The sequence below is a fragment of the Ranitomeya variabilis genome, chromosome 1, assembly GCF_051348905.1.
Source record: "Ranitomeya variabilis isolate aRanVar5 chromosome 1, aRanVar5.hap1, whole genome shotgun sequence".
Classification (NCBI taxonomy): domain Eukaryota; kingdom Metazoa; phylum Chordata; class Amphibia; order Anura; family Dendrobatidae; genus Ranitomeya; species Ranitomeya variabilis.
In genome coordinates, this window is record NC_135232.1 from 1,027,083,225 (window position 1) to 1,027,102,236 (window position 19,012).

At 40.7% G+C, this 19,012-nt stretch overlaps 1 protein-coding gene across 6 annotated transcripts in view; it reads right to left on the reverse strand.

Annotated features, from left to right (window-relative positions):
- Positions 1-19,012, reverse strand: part of SORBS2 (sorbin and SH3 domain containing 2) — a 298,577-nt gene that overhangs the window by 123,600 nt on the left and 155,965 nt on the right. For 2 of the 6 annotated variants that reach the window (XM_077279625.1, XM_077279626.1), the window contains 3 exons: positions 12,902-12,928; positions 12,601-12,728; positions 2,743-3,288 (listed from right to left, as the gene is read on the reverse strand). In XM_077279625.1, coding sequence (XP_077135740.1) covers positions 2,743-3,288; positions 12,601-12,728; positions 12,902-12,928 — 701 coding nt within the window. The remainder of the gene's footprint in view (positions 1-2,742; positions 3,289-12,600; positions 12,729-12,901; positions 12,929-19,012) is intronic. The other 4 variants (XM_077279629.1, XM_077279630.1, XM_077279627.1 and 1 more) reach the window with 2 other exon arrangements.

Sequence of the window (19,012 nt, forward strand, 5' to 3'; positions counted from 1 at the left end):
ACAGAAAATTTCTCATAGGGAAGAACAGAAAAAATATGCCACTGGCATCAAATTTCAATGTAGTCCTACCAAGATGATGAAAGAACTCCATATGCTTATAAGCATTATATTAATTTATACAGCTATATCAATAATCTAGCCTCAGCATCTTTTAATTTGGGGCTTGCTAAGCAAAATATACGGAAAGGCCATATTAAAAAGATGGAGATCAGAGCTTTAGTATACTTATCCATCCACAAACACGTTGCGTGGTCCACTCTGCAAGGGTAAAAAAAAATGTAATATACTGTAGATTCAGTGTCAAAGTGTCTCCTGATCGGAACCCAACTGAACACTGGGGAATTCTGAAGAGACAAGATGAGCATCTCTCCTTCCAGAATCCAGGCTCTAAAAGAGGCCGTTCTTGAAGAATTAAAAAAGATCGTTGTTATACTATGTCACCAACTTATTCAATCCATGCCTAGAAGACTAGATGTAGTAGTTTTAATGTGTATTTCTAGAATTTGCCCTTTTCTTACTTTCGACTCTGCAAAAACTCTTACTGTCTCACTTATTCATTCTCGTCTGGACTATTGTAACTCTCTACTAATCGGCCTCCCTCTTACCAAACTCTCCCCGCTCCAATCTGTCCTGAATGCTGCTGCCAGGATTATATTCCTCACCAACCGTTACACCGATGCCTCTACCTTGTGCCAGTCATTACACTGGCTACCCATCCACTCCAGAATCCAGTACAAAACTACTACCCTCATCCACAAAGCACTCCATGGCTCAGCACCACCCTACATCTCCTCTCTGGTCTCAGTCTACCACCCTACCCGTGCCCTCCGCTAATGACCTCAGGTTAGCATCCTCAATAATCAGAACCTCCCACTCCCGTCTCCAAGACTTTACACGTGCTGCGCCGATTCTTTGGAATGCACTACCTAGGTTAATACGATTAATCCCCAATCCCCACAGTTTTAAGGGTGCCCTAAAAACTCATTTGTTCAGATTGGCCTACCGCCTCAACGCATTAACCTAACTATCCCTGTGTGGCCTTATAAATAAAAAAAAAAAATCAGGTTCCTCGCATCATGTTCTCATACACTTTATGCAGTTAATAGCCTCTGTGTCTGTACTGTTACATACTTAGGCAGTTAACTGGTTCATGCAGCTTTACATGAACACCCGAGCCTTACACTATGGCTGGTCCAAATAACTAAAGCAATTGTTACCATCCACCTCTCGTGTCGTGCAGGGCCCTCATTCCTCCTGGTATCTGTTTTGAACTGTGATTTCTGTTATGCTGTAATGTCTATTGTCTGTACAAGTCCCCTCTATAATTTGTAAAGCGCTGCGGAATATGTTGGCGCTATATAAATAAAAAAATATTATTATATTATTATTCATTGCATCAACTGATTTGACTAAAACTGAAGATTTTGAAATTAAAGTTATACTATTAAACTTACCGTACCTTCATGTCATGGGTTAAAAAATCATTCTATGAAATTCAGTCTTGTCAAAAGTTTGGAAATTGTTCTTGTATTTAGTGATATATTGACTAAAATCGTACTTTTCAAATGGGGTGTACTCCTTTATGCTGAGCACTGTGTGTATATTTATGGCAAAAATTAAGAGACCACTGCAAAATTTTCTCTTTTAGGTATATTTTTGAGTAAAACGTAAATTGTTCTTTTATTCCATAAGCTTCTGACAACATGTCTCCGAATTTCCAAGCAATAATTTTTTTATTTTTTTTGACAAAGAAAAATGGTCAAAATAAAAAAAAAACAGTGCTTTCAGACATCAAATAATGCAAAGAAAACAAGTTCATAATCATTTAGAAACAACAATAATAATGTTTTATCTCAGAAAGAGTTCAGAAATCAATATTTTGTGGAATAACCATGATTTTTAATCACAGCTTTCATGTGTCTTGGCATGCTTTCCACCAGTCTTTCACACTGCTTCTGACACAAAAAACTAAGCAGTTCTTCTTTGTTTGATGACTTGTGACTATCAATCATCCTCTTGATTACATTCCAGAGGTTTTAAATGGAGTTCAGGTCTGGAGATTGGGCTGCCTATGACAGGGTTCTGATGTGGTGGTCTCTTTATTTTTGCCAGAGCTGTATATAACGAAAAACAAACCTTTTTCATGGATTTTTCAACCATTTTGATGTGAAAATTTTGAGACTGGTTAATACTTTGAACAACACTCAATATCATATTTCATCATTGAAATATATAATCTAAGTCCAGGATGACAGGACTTCTAGACATATTAAGGAATAAATCTGATGTACCACTGGAAGGAACAAATCCTAAGGGTCATAAAATCATAAAAGAAATGGCAGAAACTTGTGATCTCAAAAGCATCTGCAGTACAAACAATTAAACCTCCTGTAGGGTATTTTACAGTATGTTAGCACTAGGACAATACAAACAGTAAGAATTTAGGGATCGTTGCATCAATGCTAACAGCAGGACAGCGATTTAGTAGCTAAAGCTTTGACAAATATTGATATCCATTACTGTTCTCTCCTATATGATATCTGTGGATATATGAGGGTACTGTGAAGCTGAGACCTGTGCATTGATACACAGACCCCTGTAATTACAACATGCCGACACATGCTACTTGATCAATTCACTAATTCTAGGTTCCATTCGTAAAGAACTATTAGGTTAGATGAAAGAACTAGATCACGGCACTGCATTCCTTGTTAGACAAGACACTTGAAACTACCAGTATACCACTTGTCTTTCTGCAGCAGTCTTTTGTCCAGAAATACTAGCAGGGGCCTTGAAAGTGTCCAAACCCATGGCTGCAGGAGGTCCATGATATCCTGGATTGTCTTCTCCCCTGGTGTCCTGCTTTGAAGCTATGGCCACAGACAGGGAGGCGGTGTGTCTTCCAGGAACAGTGTTATGGGCAGGGAAGTTGGGAGAGTAGTCTAGTTGGGCAGAAGAATGGGCTTTTCTGGGAAGAGTGTTATATGGAGAGTTTCCTGAAGAGTACTCTTTTAGAATTAGCTTTAGGGTGGAAACTCTACGTTCTTTTGACTCCCGCTTACGATCCAGCAGTTTACTGTTCACATGTTCTGAATTAACATTAGAAAATGAAACCTGTGGATTAGTGGTGGTGTGTCGCATGCTTGAGCTAGACAGAGTAGAATAAAGGATGCTATCCTTATTGGACTGTGTACTCAGCGGGCTCACTGTGTGCCCACTTATCTCGCCCTGGAGGTAATTAGTTGATGACCTTTGATATCTGCCTTTTCTGGGAGGAGGTGGGGGGCCCTGTTATTAATATGGAACAATAGAACAACGGAGAACATGGAAAGAAACAAAAAGGAGAAGCATACATTAGCATGTTCAGAAGAAAGAAAATATTTAGTTCATGTATCGAACGCTACATTTAACAAAGTGTCTAATCATTGTAAAGTCCAGTACAAAATAAACACTTGTAAGGCTTCTTTCACACTTCAGTTGTTTGGCGTCAGTCTGCTCCGCCATAATGACGGATCGACGGATCCGTCACAATTGCTGAGAAAACGGTTCTAACGGATCCGTTTTTTTGACGGATCAGTTACTTGTGGGTTGTATATACTTTTTGGAGCATGCGCAATTGAAAAAACGGATTGGGGCCACGGATCCGCCGAAATGACGGTCGCGACGGATCCGTCGCCCATAGGTGGCCATTCTAAGGAATGACGGACGCGACGGATCCGTCGCGATCCGCCATTTCAACGCAGACAAAAAACGTTGCAATGACCGTCAATGTCTAGATGACGTCCGCCAAATTTTGACGGATCCGTCGCATGACGGATGGAACGGACGACCATCCGTCACAATCTGTCGCTAATGCAAGTCTATGGGGAAAATAACGGATCCGTCACAAAAAATGACGGATCCGTTATTTGAGGAAAATGGCGGTTTTAGACTGACGCCAAACAACTGAAGTGTGAAAGAGGCCTAAGTAATACACCTTTATGTGTTAATGGATTCTTCTATTGGCTAGATAAAATTTAAAGAAAAACTGTAACCAGGTATTTGCGATGTAATCTGAGACACCATAATGTAGAAGCAGAGACCCAGATTCCAATGATGTGTCACTTAATTGGCTGTGTGCTGTAGTTTCAATACAATCAGTGTTTTATCAGCCGGGGATCACTAGAGGACTAGATATCATGTGCAAGCTAGTCAGACTGATCTGTGTAACCCCGCCCCCACCACTAATTGGTAGTTTGACAACACTGTATACAGGAAGCTGCCAACCAGAGGTGTGGGCAGGGTGATATATAGCTACATGCTACATCTACAGCAGAGAAAATATGGATTCTATCCAACCTACACCAAGCAGTCCAGTAAGTGACACATCCCTGGAATTGGGCTCTCCCAATCCCCGATCCCCTACATCATGCTGCTCTCAGATTACATAGCTCAACACTTCTGACAGATTCCTTTTAAGCATGATGGAGTGTGTGCGCTGTATATTATAAACTACTGTCATAGTTGTTCATTAAAAAAGGTTGATTCACCAGTTTTTACAATGAGAGAGAAAATAGACATGGTCCTAACTGATGTATTTTATGTTGGCAGCAGCAAAGACTGCAATATTTTCTCTATCAAAGCATTTTATGGTGCGATTCCATATGGATGGCGGCGTGAGAAAATACAAGCTCTATAACATATAATACAACAGTAACTCACTTGCATGCATTAAAGGAGACAATGCCCTTCTATACACAGAGCATTGTTTGCTAGGTTATCAGTGTAACATGGATACTGGAATATTTTGACTAGAGATGATAAAACTTTGCCATTTTTGCTTATTTTGACGAGTTGTCAGCTGGTATTCCTTGTGGTCGAGCTGTCTAAGATCTCAGGTGAACAGATGGCAATTCTTTCAAGATGCTTACTAGCCTAAGGTCATGTGTTAAGTGCCCTACAATTCCAGTTCTTATAATCTGATTCACCGTAAACACAGGGTTCATGTTGGCATATGTGCATGTGATAGAAGCAGCAGCAGCAGCTCTAAAGGGCTTTTCACATCATATTTCCACATTTAGTTGCATTTTTTATTTTTAATCTATTGATTTCAAATAGGAACATTGTGACATTTAGTAGCAGCTATGTGGATTTCTAGACAAACATTACTAAGTAATCACATATGCACTAGAATACATTTTCAGTGCACATACAGACATGGCAGTCAGTTTTAATAGTGAGGTCGGGACTCGGGATGCAGAGACGGCTATGATGGAAACAAGCTGGCTGCAGTTTTATTCCAAGTACCATGCGCCTTTAGCTGGGAAACTGCGCTCCTGATTTAGAACCTGTGCTCTTCTATGCCACAATTATTCCTATTTGTGCAATCAATTACAATTATTGCTTTGGCACAAACATGATAATAGGCAGCTAAATAGCCTATATACATTGTACATAAACTGGATGAAAAATACAGTTTTTTTTCCATAGCTTAAATACATCCATGGTTTAGTTGCAGAAATACAGTTAGTTATTCAATATCTGTGGTGCCACCATGCGGTTTTCTCTTCTAAGAGTATTCTAGAGGTTTTTTTTCTTCAAATGTTCTCAATCTATAAAGTTAGTTAAAGGAAGATTTAAAGGGAATGTGTCATCAGCAAATGACCTATTTTTGCTTTGAAGAGGTTGTCCACTACTTTAGCATTGATGATCTATCCTTAGGATAGGTTATCAATGACTCATCAGTCAGGGTCCGACACCCTATAACCCCCACCGATCAGCTATTATAGGTGCTGGCGGCCGTCGGACGGAAGTGCTCACTTGCGGAGCACTTATTCAGGAAAACTGGTCTTCTCACTCTTCCAGCTAAATGGTTGATGTGAACACTTTTCTGCCCAATGATGACAGAAGTATTCTAGGAGTGATCCCTTTATTGGCTAACCAGAAAATAATATGTTTGCAAGCTTTCAGAGCACAGTGGCTCTATTGCACTATTACAGATAGTGTAATTTTGCCTGAAGAAGGAGCCACTGTGCTCTGAAAGCTTGCAAACATATTATTTTCTGGTTAGCCAATAAAGGTATCACTCCTATAATACTTCTGTCATCATTGGGCAGAAAAGTATTCACATCGATTTTTCTGGCTAACACGGTACCACAATACAATTTGTTATTGTACATCATCAGCTAAATTGTTGAAAATGGAAAGGCTCTCAATGTCCAAAAACCAAATGGTCTTATACCGAAATGCACTTCAAGATATTGCGATAGGCAACAACTCAGAAATCATTTGAAAACCATAAGGAATCTGATTTATGATACTTGTAAATGGAAGTCATTGACGTGTCTAGACGCCAAGAGCTGCTGGTTGTCAAGAGATTAGAGCTGCTTATCTCTTTCTGTAGAAGTCTACTGCAGGCGGTTTTATTAGGAAGCTCCTTTTCTGAGCCAACCACTGATTGCTTACAAAAAGGAGGGTGCGTTACGTCGGGCAGAGACTTTTCATCAGCCGCCACGTGAATTATACAGTATAATATCTAAGAAATTGCAAGAGATAATATAAAATACAACTGCTGGAGAGGGTTTTTCATATGAAAAGGACAGGGTTCAATATCAGTCAGTACAACGCCCAATTTGCATGTGTATGTCCATCAGGATTATGTATGGCAGCCTATACTTCAAGATCTGTAGATGTAGTTCACAAATAATAACCCTGAAGGCACTGTACAGCCTTTACCAGTCATGACACCAGGAAAACATGGGAAGAAAACACAAAATTGCTGACAAGACAGAAGTGACTAGTTCAAGGACCTAGAATTTCTGTTAAAAACTGTAAGGGCTTATTCATATGTTGTGTTTTATTGTGCATTTTTCCGTTTTAAAAAATGTTTTTTTACAAGAAAAACTGCAGACTATTGCCAAAAAAATTGAAGCAGAAATTAAGTGCATTTTTTATGTGTTTTTGGGGCACTTTTTGACCCGTGGTGCATTTTTACAGAATGCAGCTTGTCAATTCTATCAGCATTTATGTTACAGTAGTTTTTCTCCAATGAGATCAAAATGACCCAAAAGACATAAAAAGTGCACATTCTCCACTGCAGGTTTCTAGCTATATTCTACATTTTTTAGGTAGAATAAAGCATCAAAAAGGCATAGTGTTTTTGACACTTTTTCCATGAAAAATGCCGACGAACTCCAGTGGAAATTATATGCCTTTTTATGCATTTTAGGTGCAATTCTGATGCTTTTTTGAGTCTTTTTTTGCTAATAACCCATTTTGATCACGATGGAGAAAAACTGCAGTAGATCCAGTGAAAGAATTAACATTCTATGTTTTTTAAAAACACCACAGATAAAAAATGGCTAAGAAAAAACGCACTGTGTGAATGAGATTTTAGAAATCTCGTTCATTTTGTTTTTACTGTAAAATGTGGAACTTGCCATAAGAAAAAAAAGCATCAACAACTCAACGTGTGAACAAGCCCTACTTCTAACAAAACTGTGCCTATAAATAACAGTACACCTACAAAAAACATTGTGCAGCCTGCATATGTTACAATAAAACCCAATAAAAATCCTTTATGAATATACAGCTCTGGCAAAAATTAAGAGACCACTGCAAAATGTTCAGTTTGTCTGATTTTTCTCTTTATAGGTATATTTTTGAGTAAAATGTAAATTGTTCTTTTAGTCTATAAACTACTGACAACATGTCTCTGAATTTCCAAGCAATAAAAATTTTTTTCTGACAAAGAAAAATGGTAAAAAACAAACAAAAAAAAAAAACACAACCCAGTGCTTTCAGACCTCAAATAAAGCAAAGAAAACAAGTTCATAATCATTTAGAAACAACAATACTAATGTTTTAACTCGGGAAGAGTTCAGAAATCAATATTTTGTGGAATAACTATGATTTTTAATCACAGCTTTCATGCCTCCTGGCATGCTTTCCACCACTCTTTCACACTGCTTCTGGTGCAAAAATGTTAGCAGTTCATCTTTGTTTGATGGCTTGTGACTATCCATCCTCCTCTTGATTACATTCCAGAGGTTTTCAATGGGGTTCAGGTCTGGAGATTGGGCTGATTTTGGGGAGATTTTGATGTGGTGGTCTCTTAATTTTTGCCAGAGCTGTATATTATTATTGCGATCCCTAAAAGACACACAATAAAAATGGAAAAACACGATGGCTGCCAAGTGTAACATTATGAATTCCAATAACCTTTATAGCTTCTACTATTGCCTCGTAAACATAGGTTACCTTAATAAATGCGGTAGTTCATATGTAGAAAGAGAGCCGGTGACGGCACACGGTATAATTGGAGCAGAGGTCGATCACGTGCACTACTGCTCCTTTGATTCTTAATGGGAGTGCCGGAGCTTGCCGAGCACAGCGCTCACGTGATCAGCGCTCCAATTAGAAGGAATGGAGAGACAGTGTGCATGATCGACCTCCGCTCCAATCCGCCAGGGCTCTTCAGAGCTCTGGTTCCCATGTACATACGGTAGGGCAACTTCCGTTCGACCCCCAGCAATCGGAAAGTTATCCCCTAGTCTGTGAGCATGTGATAACTTTTACATTTGAGAACACCCCTTTAAAGTATTCTTTTTAGATACCATGGGATCTAAGAATAGACATACTTTGGATGAGTGGTGAAAATAAGGATATGTCATTAATTAAGTAGGTGTTTCTGTTACTGTATTTATGAAGATTTATAGATTAAACCTGTTGGATGAAAACATGCAATCTTGATGTTGTCTCTCCATATGGTAGCATCATTCTGAATCTAGGATAAACCCCAAACACCATTATACAGCATTATGCATTTGTTGCAGATGGTTCTTCACAAGCTGCTGTGTTAAATCTCACTTAAGAATAATGACTCGATGCATGGAGAGCATGAAGCTTTCAATAAACCTCTGTACTCCGATAGTTTGAGCTCATTTGAATACAATCTAATTATAGGAATGAAGTAGAAGAAAGCAATATAAGACGGGATAAGCGTCATCGTTATTATACTGCGAAGAGTCACTTAGAATTCCGAATAATTATGCTGTTTAATTGACAAGTATGAGTCTGAATATGTCTGGCAGTCAGATTCTGGAGGTAACAATTACGGTAACTTGTTAAATATGTTTGGGCTACCACTGAAAAGAGCTGCATGGATTTGATTTTGATGCCCAGAACCAGCTGGACTGTCACATTTGTGGCGTTGCACCAGGAGGTAGAAGGGTATTGTCCCTACATCAACTGTATATGTGTCTTCAGGACTCAGAGACCATTGATTACAGTGGTGGAGCAGGTAGCTGACAGATACCTTCTCCACCATTTCATCTGTGGAGAGAAGGAAGGACCTGCAACAAAGAATAACTCAGCAGCAGAGAAGCCGGACCCCCAGCAATTGGGATGCGTGAGAGGGGCATCACACTGTTTGTGGTGGAACTGTAGGGGGTCATCATACTGTGTGAGAGAAACAGTGGAGATAATCATACCATGTGAAAGACACAGAGGGCATCATACTGTGTGTGAGGGACTGTTGCAGAATCATACTGTGCTGGGGGGACATAGAGACATCATACTTTGTGGAGGGACTGTGGTGACGTCAATCTGTGTGTGGGTGTGTGTGGGGGGGGTGGCATGTGAGGGCATTATATTGTGTGTGGGGGACACTAGGGACATCATACTATGTGTGTGGGGGGATTGTAGATGTCATCATACTGCATGTGGCGGATAGCTAGACAACATGAAAATAAGCAAGTTTACAATGGACTTTTTCCTATCTGTTTTCAATATCCTGCTGAGAGCTTTTATCTTACATAGTGTACAGCTGGTTAATAGCTTGGTCACCAGTGCCTGCCTAGACTCTAGCCACCTGTGTGCAGTAGTTAGATTCCAGGAGAGGTGTTAACTTCTAATATTCCGTAGAAGTTATCTGACAAGCTGCTCTTATTAGTCCTGTGTAAACACAATCTCCCTGGCCCCCAACATCACAGCTATCACTATCCTGAGCCATGTGCATTATCACATACCCTGTTATCTCTATGGGTAAATATGTAATACCAATGCACTCTCCAGCATAAACCACTAATGGCTGAATGTGTTACAGCAGAACTCATGCTGAGCTTTATAGTTCAACTATTGCTACAATTCTGCTACTCACCAGAACTGTCACTCAAAGATGAGAGCCTGCCCTGCCAGAAACTAGGAAGTAATGAGACTGCAGAGCTGCGAGCTGCTCAAGACATAACTTGAGAAAATCGCTTTAGGAAACATGACAAAGATTTGTAATCAAGACAATTTAACTCCTGAGTTCGAAATCCCGTGTCTGCATGGTAACAGAATACAGGTCCTTCTCAAAAAATTAGCATATAGTGTAAAATTTCATTATTTACCATAATGTAATGATTACAATTAAACTTTCATATATTATAGATTCATTATCCACCAATTGAAATTTGTCAGGTCTTTTATTGTTTTAATACTGATGATTTTGGCATACAACTCCTGATAACCCAAAAAACCTGTCTCAATAAATTAGCATATCAAGAAAAGGTTCTCTAAACGACCTATTACCCTAATCTTCTGAATCAACTAATTAACTCTAAACACATGCAAAAGATACCTGAGGCTTTTAAAAACTCCCTGCCTGGTTCATTATTCAAAACCCCCATCATGGGTAAGACTAGCGACCTGACAGATGTCAAGAAAGCCATCATTGACACCCTCAAGCAAGAGGGTAAGACCCAGAAAGAAATTTCTCAACAAATAGGCTGTTCCCAGAGTGCTGTATCAAGGCACCTCAATGGTAAGTCTGTTGGAAGGAAACAATGTGGCAGAAAACGCTGTACAACGAGAAGAGGTGACCGGACCCTGAGGAAGATTGTGGAGAAGGACCGATTCCAGACCTTGGGGAACCTGAGGAAGCAGTGGACTGAGTCTGGTGTGGAAACATCCAGAGCCACCGTGCACAGGCGTGTGCAGGAAATGGGCTACAGGTGCCGCATTCCCCAGGTAAAGCCACTTTTGAACCATAAACAGCGGCAGAAGCGCCTGACCTGGGCTACAGAGAAGCAGCACTGGACTGTTGCTAAGTGGTCCCAAGTACTTTTTTCTGATGAAAGCAAATTTTGCATGTCATTCGGAAATCAAGGTGCCAGAGTCTGGAGGAAGACTGGGGAGAAGGAAATGCCAAAATGCCTGCCATGTCAGCTGCTGGTGTTGGTCCACTGTGTTTCATCAAGGGCAGGGTCAATGCAGCTAGCTATCAGGAGATTTTGGAGCACTTCATGCTTCCATCGGCTGAAATGCTTTATGGAGATGAAGATTTCATTTTTCAGCACGACCTGGCACCTGCTCACAGTGCCAAAACCACTGGTAAATGGTTTACTGACCATGGTATTACTGTGCTCAATTGGCCTGCCAACTCTCCTGACCTGAACCCCATAGAGAATCTGTGGGATATTGTGAAGAGAAAGTTGAGAGACGCAAGACCCAACACTCTGGATGAGCTTAAGGCCGCTATTGAAGCATCCTGGGCCTCCATAACATCTCAGCAGTGTCACAGGCTGATTGCCTCCATGCCACGCCGCATTGAAGCAGTCATTTCTGCCAAAGGATTCCCGACCAAGTATTGAGTGCATAACTGAACATTATTATTTGATTGTTTTTTTGTTTGTTATTAAAAAACACTTTTATTTGATTGGACGGGTGAAATATGCTAATTTATTGAGACAGGTTTTTTGGGTTATCAGGAGTTGTATGCCAAAATCATCAGTATTAAAACAATAAAAGACCTGACAAATTTCAGTTGGTGGATAATGAATCTATAATATATGAAAGTTTAATTGTAATCATTACATTATGGTAAATAATGAAATTTTACACTATATGCTATTTTTTTGAGAAGGACCTGTACATACAAACCCTGTGTAATTGCATCCAATGTGTTATTCCACTCCCTTTACTCACTTTCCTGATAATATACTGACAGCAGAAGGAGTAGACGGATGGTAGCAACAAATAACTTCAGTTCTAGGTTGCCCCTAACCACAGGAACAAATAGATTTGCACTGGATTTGTATACACAAAACAGTAAAAATGGACATAGCAACATTCCCACATTATATAGTAATTACATATTACTAGGACGTCCCATGACTGACTCTTGTGGATGAGCCATCCGAACCTCCATGAGCAGCACACTGAAGGGTCTCAGCATTGCATCCTCTTCTAAACGTTGCCTGCACAGTAATGTATCTGGCCACCTAGCTGCAACTCTACACCAGCGCTTTGGACCCTTCATTCTCAGGATTGATGGTTTTTTTTAGATATCAGACTCACATTAATCATAAAGTCATGACATACCCTAGTTATATGCTTTGCAAAAAGTGAAAACCCCTTTAATCCATTTATTTACAAAGTTCATATGTGGAATAGAACAACAATAAATGAGCTGCTAAAGTGTTAAAAACATAAGCTTGTAGACAACTGTATGCGTTTAGTGATTCTCTCCAATCACACTGCATTCTTTGCAGCTGTATAGATTAGATCTATGTGTAAGCTGGTTATAGTTGCAAGCTTGTTAAAAGAGCTGAACAAATACTTGACATAAATCATATTTACCTGAGTGGGCGATTTCCTTTCCTGCAGGTTTGGCCGGACACTTCTAAAGCCTTTTGCTGCAAGGGAGGAACCACTTGGATCACCATTGAGAGCATCTTTCACACAATCATTGTAAGATCTCCAGATATCTAGAGTCAAATCAGATTATACGTACAGTGCCATTAACAATACTAAGGTGAATAGTATGGAAGGAAGAGGACGTCCACCTACTGTGCACCTTTAGTGCCTCATATCACCAACAATACTGGCACAAGTACAGAACTAGCACAACGGGAAAAAAGCTATAGAAACATTCTAGTACCTGAGTCCGGGGAATAAGAGTCCTGCCCTAAAAGAAAAAGGAATAATAATTAATATACCTTATGTAGATTTTATGTAAAATTTAATTAATCATTTTTATTGGACAGGTGAACAGTGGCCAGCTACTTAACAACGCCAGCTTCTTAGCTTATATATATTTCCTAGTTCCTCTTTTGAAGGGTAAAATCAGTCAAAATTAAAGAGGTTTTCTGAGATTAGAAAGAATGGGTTTTCTTTTACCTTCACGGAAACAGAGCTAAGCTTGTCCATGGGTTGTGTCGGGTAGTGTAAGTTCATCTCTATTAAATTGAATGAGATGGAGCTGCAATACCGGACAAATCCTGTGAGCAAGAGGGGCACTGTTTCTAGAAAATAAGCAAGCTTTTTAACAATCGCAAAACATTATTTCAGGATAGAAAGCTAGAACATACCTCAGCCTGTTATTGGGTGGACTGCCAGACATGATAACTTCTGAAAAGCTATATTAGAGGTGTTAACAAATATGACTGCGCTTCCGCTTGCTAAAAGCAGTGTCCGGCTTTAGGGACAATTTAAATCCATTTAGGGATAAAAATTATATTTGTAATTGGGTTTTAAAAAAAAAATGTTGCCAGTGTTTTTATTAATGAGCACAATTAGTGAAAAGTATGTCATACTAGATTTTACTTATTTCATTAGATTGACACAAGGCAATATTACAGAAATTTACTGTATGGATCAGAAATAAGGCGCAGGCAGGTGCTATGGATCACTACTCTCCTAACCATACTTCTGTCAATCTCAAACGGCAGCATTTCAGACACACAAAATGGGGGCACTCCGTACCATGCGCCCACCGGCTCCCCCACAACACCATTTAGGGGTGCCGATGAGTTGCCTAGGCCGCTAAGACTTTGCTCCGATGAAGACCAGCCTGTGACCGGCGTTCATAGACCATGATTTCTACTCTGTACTGTAACATTATAGTATTATAGTACAGAGTACAATCGATCACTTGGTCACATATATAAATGCCGTAATCTGGCTAAAAAATACAGTAAAAAAAAATAAAATGGATCAGACCCTATTTCCCCCACTAATGTAAGTAAAAAACATATTTGGTATCACCGTATCATGTAAAACTTTAATTTAACAAAATATATTTTTTTATCGCTGCAAACCGCAAATAAATGCAATAAAAAGCCATCAGAATCTTTCATTCTTAAAAAACCATCCCTTGACCAAAACTGTGCCGCTAATTATAGACCTGTCTCTAATCTTCCCTTCATCTCTAAACTCCTGGAACGCTTGATCCACTCCCGTCTTACCCGCTATCTCTCAGATAACTCTCTTCTCGACCCTCTACAATCCGGTTTCCGCTCTTTAGACTGTACTGAAACTGCCCTCACTAAAGTCTCTAATGATCTACTAACAGCTAAATCTAATGGTCACTACTCCATGCTAATTATCTTGGATCTCTCTGCAGCATTCCACACTGTGGATCATCAGCTCCTCCTCACTAAGCTCCGCTCCATGGGCCTTAAGGATATAATTCTCTCCTGGTTCTCCTCCTATCTCTCTGATCGCTCCTTCACTGTATCTTTTGCTGGTTCCTCCTCCTCTCACCTTCCCCTTACTGTTGGGGTTCCTCAAGGATCAGTACTAGGCCTCCCCCCCTCTTCTCTTTGTAAACCGCCCCTATTGGGCAAAGAATCAGTAGATTTGGGTGCCAGTACCATCTCTATGCTGATGACACCCAAAAATTATACACTTCTCCTGATATCACGCCTGCCTTTTTAGAAAACACCAGTGATTGTCTTACCACTGTCTCTTACATCATTTCCTCTCACTATCTGAAACTGAACCTGTCAAAAACTGAACTCCTCGTGTGTCCTCCCTCTACTAATGTGCCTATGCCCGACATTGCCATTTCTGTGTGTGGTTCCACCATTACCCCTAAACAACATGCCTGCTACCTTGAGGTCATACTTGATTCCGGGCTTCCCACATCCGATCACTGGCTCGCTCTTGTTATCTGCATCTCAAAAACATTTCTAGAATTCGCCCTTTTCTTACTTTCGACTCTGCAAAAACTCTTACCGTTTCTCTTATTCATTCTCGTCTGGACTATTGTAACTCTCTACTAATCGGCCTCCCTCTTACCAAACTCTCCCCACTCCAATCTGTCCTGAATGCTGCAGCCAGGATCATATTCCTCACCAACCATTATTCCGATGCCTCTACCTTGTGCCAGTCATTACACTGGCTACCCATCCACTCCAGAATCCAGTACAAAACTACTACCCTCATCCACAAAGCACTCCATGGCTCAGCACCACCCTACATCTCCTCTCTGGTCTCAGTCTACCACCCTACCCGTGCTCTGCGTTCTGCTAATGACCTAAGGTTAGCATCCTCAATAATCAGAACCTCCCACTCCCGTCTCCCAAGACTTTACACGTGCTGCGCCGATTCTTTGGAATGCACTACCCAGGTTAATACGATTAACCCCCAATCCCCACAGTTTTAAGCGTGCCCTAAAAACTCATTTGTTCAGACTGGCCTACTGCCTCAACACATTAACCTAACTATCCCTGTGTGGCCCATTTAAAAAACTTAAACCATAATCAGGTTCCTCTCATCATGTTCTCATACACTTTATGCAGTTAATAGCACTATGTGTCTGTACTGTTACATATTTAGGCAGTTAACTGGTTCATGTAGCTTTACATGAACACCCAAGCCTTACACTATGGCTGGTCCAAATAACTAAAGCAATTGTTACCATCCACCTCTCGTGTCTCCCCTTTTTCTCATAGATTGTAAGCTTGCAAGCAGGGCCCTCATTCCTCCTGGTATCTGTTTTGAACTGTGATTTCTGTTATGCTGTAATGTCTATTGTCTGTACAAGTCCCCTCTATAATGTAAAGCGCTGCGGAATATGTTGGCGCTATAGAAATAAAATTATTATTATTTCATGCATCTCAAAATGGTAAAAAAATATCATCTTGAAATTGAAAAAAACTATCATATAACTCCATCAAAGGAAAAATTAAAAATAACACGGGTCCTGGAACACTGTGACAAAAGCAGCATTTTTTTTTTTTTACTCATTTTTTTCACATTCTCAAGTACATTGAATGGTAAAATGAATGGCATCATTCAAAACTACAACTCGTCCTACAAGAATGGGAGAAAAAAAAAGTAAAATGCAAAAAAGAAAATCACCTATACAGGAAGAGGATAAATAGCTCTCAGACCTGATGAGTCTAGTGCACTTACTTTGAAAAACCTTTTCAGAATGTTTGCATAATCCGAATATTACAGGGAATCTATCACTAGGTTTTTGATATGTAGTCAGATAGCAGCATGGAGGAGTCCTGATTCCAGCTATGCGTCACTGATTGGTCTGCATGCTATCATTGTGATACAAATCCTTGTTTTTTCTGCAGCATATCTAGAAGATTGGAATGTTGAGCCATGTACACTGCTCAAAAAAGGGAACAATTAGGCTATGTGCACACATTGCGGATTGGTGTGCGGATTTTTCCGCACTGTTTTTGCAAAATCTGCAGGTAAACCGCACTGCGGATTACCCACGGATTTACCGAAGTTTTTGTGCGGATTTCACCTGCGATTTTACACCTGCGGATTCCTATTGAGGAGCAGGTGTAAACTGCTGCGGAATCCACACACAGAATTGACTTGCTGCAGAAAATAAACCGTTGCATTTCCGCAGTATGTGCACTGCGGATTTCGTTTTCCATAGGTTTAAAGGTACTGTACAACGCATGGAAAACTGCTGCAGATCCGCAGCAAAATCCAACGTCTGCACATAGCTTTAAACAACAGAATATATCTCCAAGTGAATCAAACTTCTGTGAAATCAAATCGTCTACTTAGGAAGCAACACTGTTTGACTATCAATTTCACATGCTGTTGTGCAAATGGAATAGACAACAGATGGAAATTATTGGCAATTATCAAGACACACTCAAAGGAGTGGTTCTGCAGGTGGGGACCACAGACCACTTCTCAGTACCAATGCTTTCTGGCTGATATTTTGGTCACTTTTGAATGTTGGTTGTGCTTTCACACTCGTGGTAGCATGAGATGGCCTCTATAACCCACACAAGTGGCTCAGGTAGTGCAGCTCATCCAGGATGGCACATCAATGCGAGCTGAGGCAAGAAGGTTTGCTGTGTCTGTCAGCGTAATGTCCAGAGGCTGGAGGTGCTACCAAGAAACAGACCAGTACACCAGGAGGCATGGAGGGGGCCATAGGAGGGCAACAACCCAGCAGCAGGATCACTACCTCAGCCTTTGTACAAGGTGGAACAGGAGGAGCACTGCCAAAGCCCTGCAAAATGACCTCCAGCAGACCACAAATGTATATGTGTCTGCACAAACGGTCAGAAACAGACTCCATGAGGCTGGTCTGAGTGCCCGAAGTCCACAGATGGGGGTTGTGCTCACAGCCCAACACTGTGCAGGACGCTTGGCATTTTCCACAAAACACCAGGATTGGTAAATTCGCCACTGGCACCTTGTGCTCTTCACAGATGAAAGCAGGTTCACACTGAGCACATGTGAGAGTCTGGAAACACCATGGAGAGCGATCTGCTGCCTGCAACATCCTTCAGCATGACCGGTATGGCAGTGGGTCAGTAATGGTGTGGGGTGGCATTTCTTGGAGGGCCGCACAGCCCTCCATGTGCTCACCAGAGGTAGCCTGATTGCCATTAGGTACCGAGATGAGGTCCTCAGACACCTTGTGAGACCATATGCTGGTGCGGTTGGCCCTTGGTTCCTCCTAATGCAGGACAATGCCAGACCTCATGTGGCTGGAGTGTGTCAGCAGTTCCTGCAAGATGAAGGCATTGAAGCTATGGACTGGCCCGCCCATTCCCCAGACCTGAATCCGATTGAACACATCTGGGACATCATGTGTCACACCATCCACCAATGTCATGTTGCACCGCAGACTGTCCAGGAGTTGGCGAATGCTTTAGTCCCGGTCTGGGAGGAGATCCCTTTTAGTGTTCCCTTTATTTTTTAGAGCAGTGTATAACCCCACCAAAACACCACTGACAGGCAGCTTTCTGTGTACACTGTGCATAGGCAGAAAACTGCTTATCAATAGTTGGAGTTAGTTACAAGGAGCAGTTGACGAAGAGGCACGAGACACTTAGTCCTGTAGTGATAATCTGCTGATAAAACAATGACATTATTGAAACAAGAACCCACAGTAAGGGACACGCTGGAATCAGAGAGGCTGTCAATCAAAATAAGTGGAGCAATCAAACTTTCTAAAAGGATTAAACAGAAATTTTTTACATGGATTAATCAAGATAAGTACACCAGCTCCATCAGGTCTAAGAAATTTATTCAATATTGTATGCAGTTTGCATTGTGACAGATCTGCTTCAGATATCTGTTTTACCGTTGTCTCATTCACAATGTCCCCTCCAAGCACTGCCTACTAGTGATGAGCGAGTGTGCTTGGGTAAGGTGTTATCTGAGCATGCTCGTGTGCTAATAGAGTATTTTCGGTGTGCTCTAATACTATGCTTGAGTCGCCGCAGCTGCTCCAAGTCTGCAACACAGGCAGGGATTTTCTAACAAACAGGCAATACATGTGTCAAACAGCCACATGACATGCGGCCGCAGGGACTCGAACATAGTATTCGAGCACGCCCAAGATACTCTACTCGCACCCGAGCATGCTCAGATAACACCTTATCGCTCATCACTACTGCCAACTCTTAATAATGTTGCTTTCTTAACTATGAACAGTAGAAATATCCAAAATATTGTGGGACTGAATTACTGACCGATTCCTACTGACGATGATATTCAGCACATAATGCTTTTGCGAGTACAAGTTATTGCCTCACTGAAAAGGTGGAAGGCGATATATATTCCTCAAGCATTACAGTCTTCACTCAGTGACCCATTCCTGGACATTTTCAAGTGGAAAAATATTTTCCATATTAATGTAAAAAGAGCGCTTTCCTTTTTGATAGGTTTATGTGAATTGTACAAGTTTAGGCTATGTGCACACTTTGAGTAAATGGATGCAGAAATTTCTGCATCTCTTGGCAAGAAAAACGCCGCTTTTGATGTGTTTTTG